General features: G+C 47.3%; 1 protein-coding gene across 1 annotated transcript in view; it reads right to left on the bottom strand.

Moving 5' to 3' along the window:
- Positions 1-450: 450 nt before the first annotated feature.
- LOC116357461 (cAMP and cAMP-inhibited cGMP 3',5'-cyclic phosphodiesterase 10A-like) overlaps positions 451-12,122 on the bottom strand; it is a 193,917-nt gene continuing 182,245 nt past the window's right edge. Inside the window, 5 exon segments of the mRNA XM_031804851.1 lie at positions 451-507; positions 2,252-2,363; positions 4,723-4,895; positions 10,271-10,333; positions 10,335-10,427. Of these exon segments, the coding sequence (XP_031660711.1) occupies positions 451-507; positions 2,252-2,363; positions 4,723-4,895; positions 10,271-10,333; positions 10,335-10,427 (498 nt within the window).

The following is a 12,122-nucleotide window of genomic DNA, read 5'->3' as shown; positions in this document are numbered from 1 at the left end:
GTGTGTAGTCTATGTAATATATGGTGTGTAGTCATTTGTAATATATAGTCTATGTGTATTGTATGTTACTCACTTGCAGGCTTGTAGCAGAGGGCCAGAAGGGGGGAAGAGCTCAGATAAGGTGGTATAACATGGGAGTGCAACAGCATTGTAGAAACCCCACCTACAGAAACACACAAGGAGAATGCATGTGGTTGGATAAGAACAACAATGTATTCCGACAATGACCTAAAAAAAGTCCACAGATCTGATGGGACTGGATGGGAAAGCAACATGATGTAAACTACGTGGAGTGGAGCTGTTGTTTCCACCTACACCTGTCTCAGGTCAGTAAAGGGGCGGGAACAAGGGGCACATCTTGCCAGAATGAGACGCAGCCTTGGTAATGTTCTTAGTATGTGCGTGTGTGTGTGTGTAGTTCTTACCTGCCCCTGAGGAACCTCTTCCTTCTTATCTCCTGTCCATCATAGGGATGGGCTGTATACCTATCTTCTTCATCTCATCCCCCTGTAGAGGAGAGGAGGAAGAGGAGGAGGAGGAGAGAGGAGGAGGAGGAGGAGGAGGAGGGAGAGAGGAGGAGGAGAGGAGGAGGAGGGAGGAAGAGGAGGAGGAGGAGAGGAGGGAGAGAGGAGGAGGAGAGGAGGGAGAGAGGAGGAGGAGAGGAGGGAGAGAGGAGGAGGAGAGAGGAGGAGGAGGAGGGAGAGAGGAGGAGGGAGGAAGGAGGAGGAGGGAGGGAGAGGAGGAGGAGAGGAGGAGAGGAGGAGGAGGGAGAGAGGAGAGGGAGGAGAGAGGAGGAGGAGAGAGGAGGGAGAGAGGAGGAGGAGAGGAGGGAGAGAGGAAGGAGGGAGAGAGGAGGGGAGGAAGGAGGGAGAGAGAGGAGGAGGAGGGGGAGAGAGGAGGCAGGAGGAGGAGGGAGAGAGGAGGAGGAAGGAGGGAGGGAGGAGGAGGAGGAGGAGGAGGAGGGAGGAGAGGAGGAGGAGGAGGAGGAGGATGGAGGGAGAGAGGAGGAAGGAGGAGAGGAGGAGGGAGGAGAGGGAGGGAGGAGAGGAGGGAGAGGGGAGGACGAAGGAGGAGGGAGGGAAAGAGAGGAGGGAGGAGAGGAGGGAGAGAGAGGAGGGGAGAGGAGGAGGAGGGGAGGAGTAGGGAGGAGGAGGAGGGAGGGACGAGAGGAGAGGGAGAAGGAGGGAGCAGAGAGGAGGAGGGAGACGGAGGGAGAGAGGAGGTAGAGGGAGAGAGGGAGGGAGGAGGAGGGATGAAGAGGAGGGAGGGAGGGAGGGAGAGGGAGGGAGAGAGGAGGAGAGAGGAGGAAGGGGGAGAGAGGAGGAGGAGGAGAAGAGGGAGGAGGAGAGGAGGAGGAGGGGGGAGAGAGGAGGAGAGGAGGAGGGAGGGAGAGAGGAGGAGGAGGAGGAGAGAGGGAGGAGGAGGAGAGGAGGAGGAGGGAGAGAGGGAGGAGGAGGAGGAGGGAGGAGGAGGAGGAGCGCAGGAGGAGGAGGAGGAGGAGGAGAGGAGGAGGATTCATAACCAGTTCATTCATAATCCATTCGTAACCCAATCATTCATAACCCATTAATTTCATAATCCATTAATTCATAATCCATTCATAACTCATATTCATAATTAATTCATACCCCATTCATTCATAATCCATCCATTCATAATAATTCATACCCCATTCATTCATAATCCATCCATTCATAATTCATTCATAACCCATTCATTCTTAATCCATTCATAACCCATTCATCATAATCCATTCATAACACATTCATTCATAATCCATTCATAACCCATTCATTCATAATTCATACATAACCCATTCATTCATAATCCATTCATAACCCATTCACAATTCATTCATAAACCATTCATTCATTCATAATTCATTCATTCATTCATCAACCCATTCATTCATAATTCATTCATTCATAATTCATTCATATTACATAGACCACACACCAATTCATTCGTTATTAATGAATTGATGAACTCTTTACAACAGTAATATTGTAGTACACTCTTAGAAAAGAAGGTGCTACCTAGAACTACAAAGGGTTCTTCAATTGTCCCCATAGGATAACCCTCTGAAAATATATATTTTTTTGTTCCAAGTGGAACACTTCCGCTAATACAATGTTCTACGTGGAACCCTTTCACCATCAAAGTGTTCTACCTGGAACCTAAAAAGGTTCTCTTTTGGGGACAAACAATGAACCCTTTTGGTGGTTGAGTGTGGTGAGTTATACTACTGTACCTCAGCCCAGAACTCAGCGTAGATATCATTGGCTGTGAGTCGCGTGATTGGCCACAGCTTGGTAACGGAACACAGGTCACATGCTGTCATCATCAGACCAATCACACGGTCCCTGGGGAAAGAGAAGTAGTTGTTTTTATTTATTTATGATTTATTTATATCTACAGTGCATTCAGAATGTATTCAGACCCCTTGATTTTCCCCACATTTTGTTACATACAGCCTTATTCTAAAATGGATTAAATAAATAAAAAACCCTCATCAATCTACACACGACCCGAAGCACACAGCCAAGACATCGCAGGAAGTGGCTTCGGGAAAAGTCTCTGAATGTCCTTGAGTGGCCCAGCCAGAGCCCAGACTTGAACCTGATTGAAAATCTCTGGAGAGACCTGAAAAATAGCTGTGCAACGACGCTCCCCATCCAACCTGGCAGAGCTTGAGAGGATCTGCAGAGAAGAGAGAACCTCCCCAAATACAGGTGTGCCAAGCTTGTAGTGTCATACCCAAGAAGACTCAAGGCTTGTAATCGCTGTCAAAGGTTGCTTCAACAAAGTACTGAGTAAAGGGTCTGAATACTGATGTAAATGTAATATTTCATTCATTTATTTTTTTTACGTTTGCAAAAATGTCTAAAAAGCAGTTTTTGCTTTGTTATTATGGTGGTATTGTGATGTCATTATGGGGTATTGTGATGTCATTATGGGGTATTGTGATGTCATTATGGGGTATTGTGATGTCATTATGGGTTATTGTGATGTCATTATGGGGTATTGTGATGTCATTATGGGGTATTGTGTGTAGATTGATGAGGAAAAAAAGCTATTTAATTTTAGAATAAGGCTGTAACAAAATGTGGAAAAAGTCAAGGGGTCTGAATACTTACCTAATGCACTGTATTTCCAGATGCATGAGAATGAGTGTAGTTGTGCCCTGATTCGATTAGTCTTTTCTAACTGATGTCATGCTGACCCAAACCACCGTGATGCTGACCCAAACCACTGTGATGCTGACCCAAACCACCGTGATGCTGACCCTAACCACCGTGATGCTAACCCAAACCACTGTGATGCTGACCCAAAACACTGTGATGCTGACCCAAAACACAGTGATGCTGACACAAACTACAGTGATGCTGACCCAAACCACCATGATGCTGACCCAAACCACAGTGCTGCTGACCCAAAACCACAGTGATGCTGACCCAAACCACCGTGATGCTGACCTAAAACACAGTGATGCTGACCCAAACCACCGTGATGCTGACCCAAATCACCATGATGCTGATCCAAAACACAGTGATGCTGACACAAACTACAGTGATGCTGACCCAAACCACCATGATGCTGACCCAAACCACAGTGCTGCTGACCCAAAACCACAGTGATGCTGACCCAAACCACCGTGCTGCTGACCCAAACCACCGTGATGCTGACCCAAACCACCGTGATGCTGACCCAAACCACCGTGATGCTGACCCAAACCATCGTGTTGCTGACACAAACCACCGTGATGCTGACCCAAACCACCGTGATGCTGACCCAAACCACCGTGATGCTGACCCAAACCATCGTGCTGCTGACCCAAACCACAGTGATGCTGACCCAAACCACCGTGATTCTGAACCAAAACCACAGTGATGCTGACCCAAACCATCGTGCTGCTGACCCAAAACCACCGTGATGCTGACCCAAAACACAGTGATGCTGACCCAAAACACAGTGATGCTGACCCAAAACACAGTGATGCTGACCCAAAACACAGTATGCTGACCCAAAACACAGTGATGCTGACCCAAAACCACAGTGCTGCTGACCCAAAACCACCATGATGCTGACCCAAAACACAGTGATGCTGACCCAAAACACAGTGATGCTGACCCAAAACACAGTGATGCTGACCCAAAACACTGTGATGCTGACCCAAAACACAGTGATGCTGACCCAAAACACTGTGTGATAAAATCGTTTTTTTCTCTCTTTACGTTGACCTGTTCAGCACGGTTCCCGTAACTATAGTGGATGTGTAACCATGGTAGCTCAGTAAGCTTGGTCTGATTTGGCTTGGTTCAGTTCAGCTATTTAGTGTGAGAGCTCTTATTTACCCTGTGACATGTGCCGGTGGTTGTTGCGGTCCAGTGTGTGTGTGACCTCTAACCTGTGTTGGTGGTTGTCCAGGTCCAGTGTGTGTGTGTGTGTGTGTGTGTGTGTTGTGACCACTAACCTGTGTTAGTGGTTGTTGCGGTCCAGTGTGTGTGTGTGTGTGTGTGTGTGTGACCTCTGACCTGTGTTGGTGGTTGTCCAGGTCCAGTGTGTGTGTGTGTGACCTCTGACCTGTTTTGGTGGTTGTCCAGGTCCAGTGTGTGTGTGTGTGTGTGTGTGTGTGTGTGTGTGTGTGTGTGACCACTAAGCTGTGTTGGTGGTTGTTGCGGTCCAGTGTGTGTGTGTGTGTGTGTGTGTGTGACCTCTGACCTGTGTTGGTGGTTGTCCAGGTCCAGATCTCCAGTGCTCAGTAGTTCAGCTAGCTGTTTGCGGTTGCCGAAGTAGAGCGCCAGGTCTGTAGCGATGATGGCCTTGTGGATGACCTCTAGAACTTGCTCGTACTCAATGGAAGTCAGGTTGGAGAAAATATTGTGCCCTTCCAGCTATGGGAAACAAAGAGATCAATAAAAAGCAAAAGCTCTGCTTATGAGGCGTTCGGCTCAGCTAGGCTTAGGAGGGATAGCCAGAGGGTACGACCTGAGGCGGAGAAGTAGGTCGTTTAACGTTGGTGTAGGTAGGAATACCTCATGGACTTTAACATTGGGGGTAGCTAGGAATACCTCATGGACTTTAACATTGGGGGTTAGCTAGGAATACCTCATGGACTTTAACATTGGGGGTAGCTAGGAATACCTCATGGACTTTAACATTGGGGGTTAGCTAGGAATACCTCATGGACTTTAACATTGGGGGTAGCTAGGAATACCTCATGGACTTTAACATTGGGGGTAGCTAGGAATACCTCATGGACTTTAACATTGGGGGTAGCTAGGAATACCTCATGGACTTTAACATTGGGGGTTAGCTAGGAATACCTCATGGACTTTAACATTGGGGGTAGCTAGGAATACCTCATGGACTTTAACATTGGGGGTTAGCTAGGAATACCTCATGGACTTTAACGTTGGGGGGTAGCTAGGAATACCTCAGGGACTTTAACGTTGGGGGTTAGCTAGGAATAGTTCAGGGACTTTAACATTGGGGTAGCTAGGAATAGTTCAGGGACTTTAACATTGGGGTAGCTAGGAATAGTTCAGGGACTTTAACATTGGGGTAGCTAGGAATAGTTCAGGGACTTTAACATTGGGGGTTAGCTAGGAATAGTTCAGGGACTTTAACATTGGGGGTGGCTAGGAATAGTTCAGGGACTTTAACGTTGGGGGGTAGCTAGGAATACCTCAGGGACTTTAACGTTGGGGGTTAGCTAGGAATAGTTCAGGGACTTTAACATTGGGGGTAGCTAGGAATAGTTCAGGGACTTTAACGTTGGGGGGTAGCTAGGAATACCTCAGGGACTTTAACGTTGGGGGTTAGCTAGGAATAGTTCAGGGACTTTAACATTGGGGGTAGCTAGGAATAGTTCAGGGACTTTAACATTGGGGGTTAGCTAGGAATAGTTCAGGTACTTTAACATTGGGGGTTAGCTAGGAATAGTTCAGGGACTTTAACATTGGGGGTTAGCTAGGAATAGTTCAGGGACTTTAACATTGGGGTAGCTAGGAATAGTTCAGGGACTTTAACATTGGGGGTTAGCTAGGAATAGTTCAGGGACTTTAACATTGGGGGTAGCTAGGAATAGTTCAGGGACTTTAACGTTGGGGGGTAGCTAGGAATACCTCAGGGACTTTAACATTGGGGGTTAGCTAGGAATAGTTCAGGGACTTTAACATTGGGGGTAGCTAGGAATAGTTCAGGGACTTTAACGTTGGGGGGTAGCTAGGAATACCTCAGGGACTTTAACGTTGGGGGTTAGCTAGGAATAGTTCAGGGACTTTAACATTGGGGTAGCTAGGAATACCTCATGGACTTTAACATTGGGGGTTAGCTAGGAATAGTTCAGGGACTTTAACGTTGGGGGGTAGCTAGGAATACCTCAGGGACTTTAACGTTGGGGGTTAGCTAGGAATAGTTCAGGGACTTTAACGTTGGGGGTAGCTAGGAATACCTCTCAGGGCTGGGGTCAATATAAGAAGTAAATTGAAATTCTAATTTAAAGGCTATCTATTTTCAATTTCTCAATAAACTTAAAAGTAAAAGCTATTTATTTCCCACTTTTTAAGTTTTCAATTCAATGAAAATGTGAATGAATTATGAATTATGAATTGACCCCAACCCTGACATTTGGGAGGACAAGGATTCAAGGTGCATGATCATCATCTACCAATGATAAAGATTTGATTGGGATGTGACACAGGTGAATAACAATGTGTGTGTGTTTGTGTGAGTGTGTGGTATAACAGTGTGTGGTATAACACACACACACACACACACACACACACACACACACACACACACACACACACACACACACTGCTGTATAGGGCAGCTATAGAGTGTGTGTGATGATTTTTCTGTGTAACATTGTAGTGTTGATTCAGTAATAGTGAAATTAACACTCAATGGTGTAGAAGAACTGTTAACAACCCAAGTTATTATTTACAGAGTAGATATAGGTAGATAGGTAGAGTAAAACAGCCAATCATTAGCATTTTCCCAGCATGCTGCAATGCAGCTTGACTTTTAATTAAGGATTGGTTTTAATATCTGTGTTTTTGCATTGAGTATCCCAAAAAAAGTGTTAAACAAATCAAAATATATTTTATATTTAAGATTTGCACAATCTTGGCATTCTCTCAACCAGCTTCACGAGGTAGTCACCTGGAATGCATTTGAATTAGCAGGTGTGCCCTGTTAAAAGCTAATTTGTGGAATTTCTTTCCTTGTTAAAACGTTTGAGCCAATCAGTTGTGTTGTGACAAGGTAGGGGTGGTATACAGAAGATACCCCTATAACCAAAGAGAAACGACAGTCCATCATTACTTTAAGACATGATGTCCATATGGAACATTTCAAGAACTTTGAAAGTCTCTTCAAGTGCAGTCACAGAAACCATCAAGCGCTGTGATGAAACTGGCTCTCATGAGGACCGCCACAGGAATGGAAGACCCAGAGTTACCTCTGCTGCAGAGGATAAGGTCATTGGAGTTACCAGCCTCAGAAATTGCAGCCCAAATAAATGCTTCACAGAGTTCAAGTAACAGACACATCTCAACATCAACTGTTCAGAGGAGACGGTGTGAATCAGGCCTTCATGGTCGAATTGCTGTAAAGAAACCACTACTAAAGGACACCAATAATAAGAAGAGACTTGCTTGGGCCAAGATACACGAGCAATGGACATTAGACCGGTGGAAATCTGTCTTTTGGTCTGGAGTCCAAATTTGCTGTGTCTTTGTGAGATGCAGAGTAGGTGAATGGATGATCTCTGCATGTGTGGTTTCCAACGTAAAGCTTGCAGGAGGAGGTGTGGGGTTGCTTTGCTGGGGACACTGTGATTTATTTAGAATTGAAGGCACACTTAACCAGCATGGCTACCACAGTATTCTGCAGCGATATACCATCCCATCTGTTTTGCGCTTAGTGGGACTATCATTTGTTTTTCAACAGGACAATGATCCAACACACCTCCAGGCTGTGTAAGGGCTATTTGACCAAGAAGGAGAGTGAAGGAGTGTTGCATCAGATGACCTGGCCTCCACAGTCACCCGACTTCAACCCAATTGAGATGGTTAGGGATGAGTTAAACTGCAGAGTGAAGGAAAAGCAGCCAACAAGCGCTCACCATATGTGGGAACTCCTTCAAGACTGTTGGAAAAGCATTCCAGGTGAAGCTGGTTGAGAGAATGTCAAGTGTGTGCAAAGCTGTCATCAAGTCAAAGGGATTCTTCTACTTTGAAGAATCTCAAATATAAAATGTAAAAAAAAACGGTACTTTTGACTGGTACTGAATATAATGTATTGTCATAAAGTAAAATTTTAAAGATAACATTCGCCCCCTTATCTCACCTTATTTGCTCACATCGTATATAGACTTGTTTCTACTGTATTATTGACTGTATGTTTGTTTTTACTCCATGTGTAACTCTGTGTCGTTGTATCTGTCGAACTGCTTTGCTTTATCTTGGCCAGGTCGCAATTGTAAATGAGAACTTGTTCTCAACTTGCCTACCTGGTTAAATAAAGGTGTTCTCAACTTGCCTACCTGGTTAAATAAAGGTGTTCTCAACTTGCCTACCTGGTTAAATAAAGGTGTTCTCAACTAGCCTACCTGGTTAAATAAAGGTGGGAAAAAAAGTAACTCTACAATTCAATCAAAAAGAAAATGCACCATGGGAAATATGCAAATGAGGCTTTAAATCATACAGTGTTATAACAACACCCAACATGACTTACTGTAACAGTGTTAATCTGTTACATTACAGAGTGTTCCATTAACACCCAAAATGTAACCTTATAATCAGAGTATGTTTTACACTCTGTAGACCATTTGTGATCTGAGGTAGTGTGTAAAATGAACTCTTTGAGTGTGGATTGAACACTGCAAAAATGCACTGTGTACACACGCTCTGTGTGTGCCCATGTGTGGTATTCCTACCTGGTGGATGGATACAGTCTGGGAGAAGTGGTAGTCCTACCTGGAGGATGGATACAGTCTGGGAGAAGTGGTAGTCCTACCTGGTGGATGGATACAGTCTGGGAGAAGTGGTGTTCCTACCTGGTGGATGGATACAGTCTGGGAGAAGTTGTAGTCCTACCTGGTGGATGGATACAGTCTGGGAGAAGTGGTATTCCTACCTGGAGGATGGATACAGTCTGGGAGAAGTGGTATTCCTACCTGGAGGATGGATACAGTCTGGGAGAAGTGGTGTTCCTACCTGGTGGATGGATACAGTCTGGGAGAAGTGGTGTTCCTACCTGGTAGATGGATACAGTCTGGGAGAAATGGTGTGTCCTACCTGGTGGATGGATACAGTCTGGGAGAAGTGTTATTCCTACCTGGTAGATGGATACAGTCTGGGAGAAGTGGTATTCCTACCTGGAGGATGGATACAGTCTGGGAGAAGTGGTGTTCCTACCTGGTGGATGGATACAGTCTGGGAGAAGTGTTATTCCTACCTGGTGGATGGATACAGTCTGGGAGAAGTGGTATTCCTACCTGGAGGATGGATACAGTCTGGGAGAAGTGGTATTCCTACCTGGTGGATGGATACAGTCTGGGAGAAGTGGTATTCCTACCTGGTGGATGGATACAGTCTGGGAGAAGTGGTATTCCTACCTGGAGGATGGATACAGTCTGGGAGAAGTGGTATTCCTACCTGGAGGATGGATACAGTCTGGGAGAAGTGGTATTCCTACCTGGTGGATGGATACAGTCTGGGAGAAGTGTTATTCCTACCTGGTGGATGGATACAGTCTGGGAGAAGTGGTATTCCTACCTGGAGGATGGATACAGTCTGGGAGAAGTGGTATTCCTACCTGGAGGATGGATACAGTCTGGGAGAAGTGGTGTGTCCTACCTGGTGGATGGATACAGTCTGGGAGAAGTGGTAGTCCTACCTGGTGGATGGATACAGTCTGGGAGAAGTGGTATTCCTACCTGGTGGATGGATACAGTCTGGGAGAAGTGGTGTGTCCTACCTGGTGGATCGATACAGTCTGGGAGAAGTGGTATTCCTACTGGTGGATGGATACAGTCTGGGAGAAGTGGTGTGTCCTACCTGGTGGATGGATACAGTCTGGGAGAAGTGGTAGTCCTACCTGGAGGATGGATACAGTCTGGGAGAAGTGGTAGCCCTACCTGGAGGATGGATACAGTCTGGGAGAAGTGGTATTCCTACCTGGTGGATGGATACAGTCTGGGAGAAGTGGTATTCCTACCTGGAGGATGGATACAGTCTGGGAGAAGTGGTAGTCCTACCTGGAGGATGGATACAGTCTGGGAGAAGTGGTGCTGCTCCATTGTAGACGTGCTGTACAAGGCCAGCTAGAGGATGGTCAAACTTCTGCAGGTAGGTGTTACTGTATCCTCGATGGTCCAGATCATGACATAGACAGGCTATCAGCAGACCCTTCTTCTGTTGATGGGGAGAGGATGCGGGAGAGAGGATAGGGGAAGAGAGAGAAAGGATGGGGAGAGAGAGAAGATAGGGGGAGAGACAGCGTGGATAGGGGGAGAGAGAGAGAGGATAGGGGGAGAGAGAGAGGATAGGGGGAGAGAGAGGATGGGGGAGAGAGAGAGAGATAGGAGAGAGAGAGGATAGGGGGAGAGAGAAGATAGGAGGGAGAGAGAGGATGGGGGAGAGAGAGAGGGGATAGGGGAGAGAGAGAGGATAGGGGGAGAGAGCGATAGGGGGGAGAGAGAGAGAGGAGAGGGAGAGAAGAGGATAGGGGAGAGATAGAGAGAGAGGATAGGGAGAGAGAGGATAGGGGGAGTGAGAGAGGGGATAGGGGAGAGAGAGTGGATAGGGGGTGAGAAAGAGAGGATAGAGAGAGAAAGAGGATAGGGGAGAGATGAGAGAGGATAGAGGGAGTGAGAGAGGATGAGGGGGAGAGAGGAGGATAGGGGGAAGAGAGGAGAGGGAAGGAAAATATAGGGAGAGAGAGAGGATAGGGGGAGAGAGAGAGGATATGGGGAGAGAGAGGGTAGGGGGAGAGAGAGGATAGGGAGAGAGAGAGGATGGGGGAGTGAGAGAGGATAGGGGGAAAGAGAGGATAGGGGAGAGAGAGAGGATAGGGAGAGAAAGAGGTAGGGAGAGATAGAGAGAGGATAGAGGGAGTGAGAGAGGATAGGGGGAGAGAGAGGATAGGGGGAGAGAGTGAGGATAGGGGAGAGAGAGATGATAGGGGAGAAGGATAGGGGGAGAGAGAGAGGATAGGGGAGAGAGAGGACGATAGGGGGAGAGAGAGAGGATAGGGGAGTGAGAGAGGATGGGGGAGCAAGAAAGGATGGGGAGAGAGAGAGGATGGGGAAAGAGAGAATATAGGGGGAGAGAGAGGATAGGGGAGAGAGAGGATAGGGAGAGAGAGAGAGAGAGCGAGAGTGGAGAGAGAGGATGGGGAGAGAGGGATGTGGAGAGAGAGGATGGGGGAGAGAGAAAGAGAGGATTTGGGGAAGAGAGAGAGAGGATGGGGAGAGAGAGGATGGGGAGAGAGAAAGAGAGGATTTGGGGAGAGAGAGAGAGAATGGGGAGAGAGAGGATGGGGGAGAGAGAAAGAGAGGGTTTTGGGGGAGAGAGAGAGCGAGGATGGGGAGAGAGAGAGGATGGGTGGAGAGAGAAAGAGAGGATTTGGGGGGAGAGAGAGAGAGAGGATAGGGGAGAGAGAGGATGGGGGAGAGAGAGGATGTGGAGATAGAGGATGGGGGAGAGAGAAAAGAGGATTTGGGGGGAGAGAGAGAGAGGGGATAGGGGACAGAGAGAAAGAGGATTTGGGGGGAGAGAGAGAGAGAGGATAGGGGACAGAGAGAGGATGGGGGAGAGAGAGAGAGAGGATTTGGGGGGCGAGAGAGAGAGAGGATAGGGGACAGAGAGAGGATGGGGGAGAGAGAGAGAGAGAGGATTTGGTGAGAGAGAGAGAGCGAGGATAGGGGAGAGAGAGAGAGAGGATAGGGGGTGAGAGAGAGGATAGGGAGGAGATGAGAGAGGATAGGGGAGAGAGAGAGAGGATATGGGACAGAGAGGATAGGGGACAGAGAGGATAGGGGGACAGAGAGGATAGGGGACAGAGAGAGAGGATAGGGGACAGAGAGAATGGGGGAGAGAGAGAGAGGA

The sequence above is a fragment of the Oncorhynchus kisutch genome, linkage group LG25, assembly GCF_002021735.2.
Source record: "Oncorhynchus kisutch isolate 150728-3 linkage group LG25, Okis_V2, whole genome shotgun sequence".
Taxonomy (NCBI): domain Eukaryota; kingdom Metazoa; phylum Chordata; class Actinopteri; order Salmoniformes; family Salmonidae; genus Oncorhynchus; species Oncorhynchus kisutch.
The sequence above is the reverse complement of the archived record's forward strand: the minus strand, read 5'-3'. Positions and strand labels throughout refer to the sequence as shown.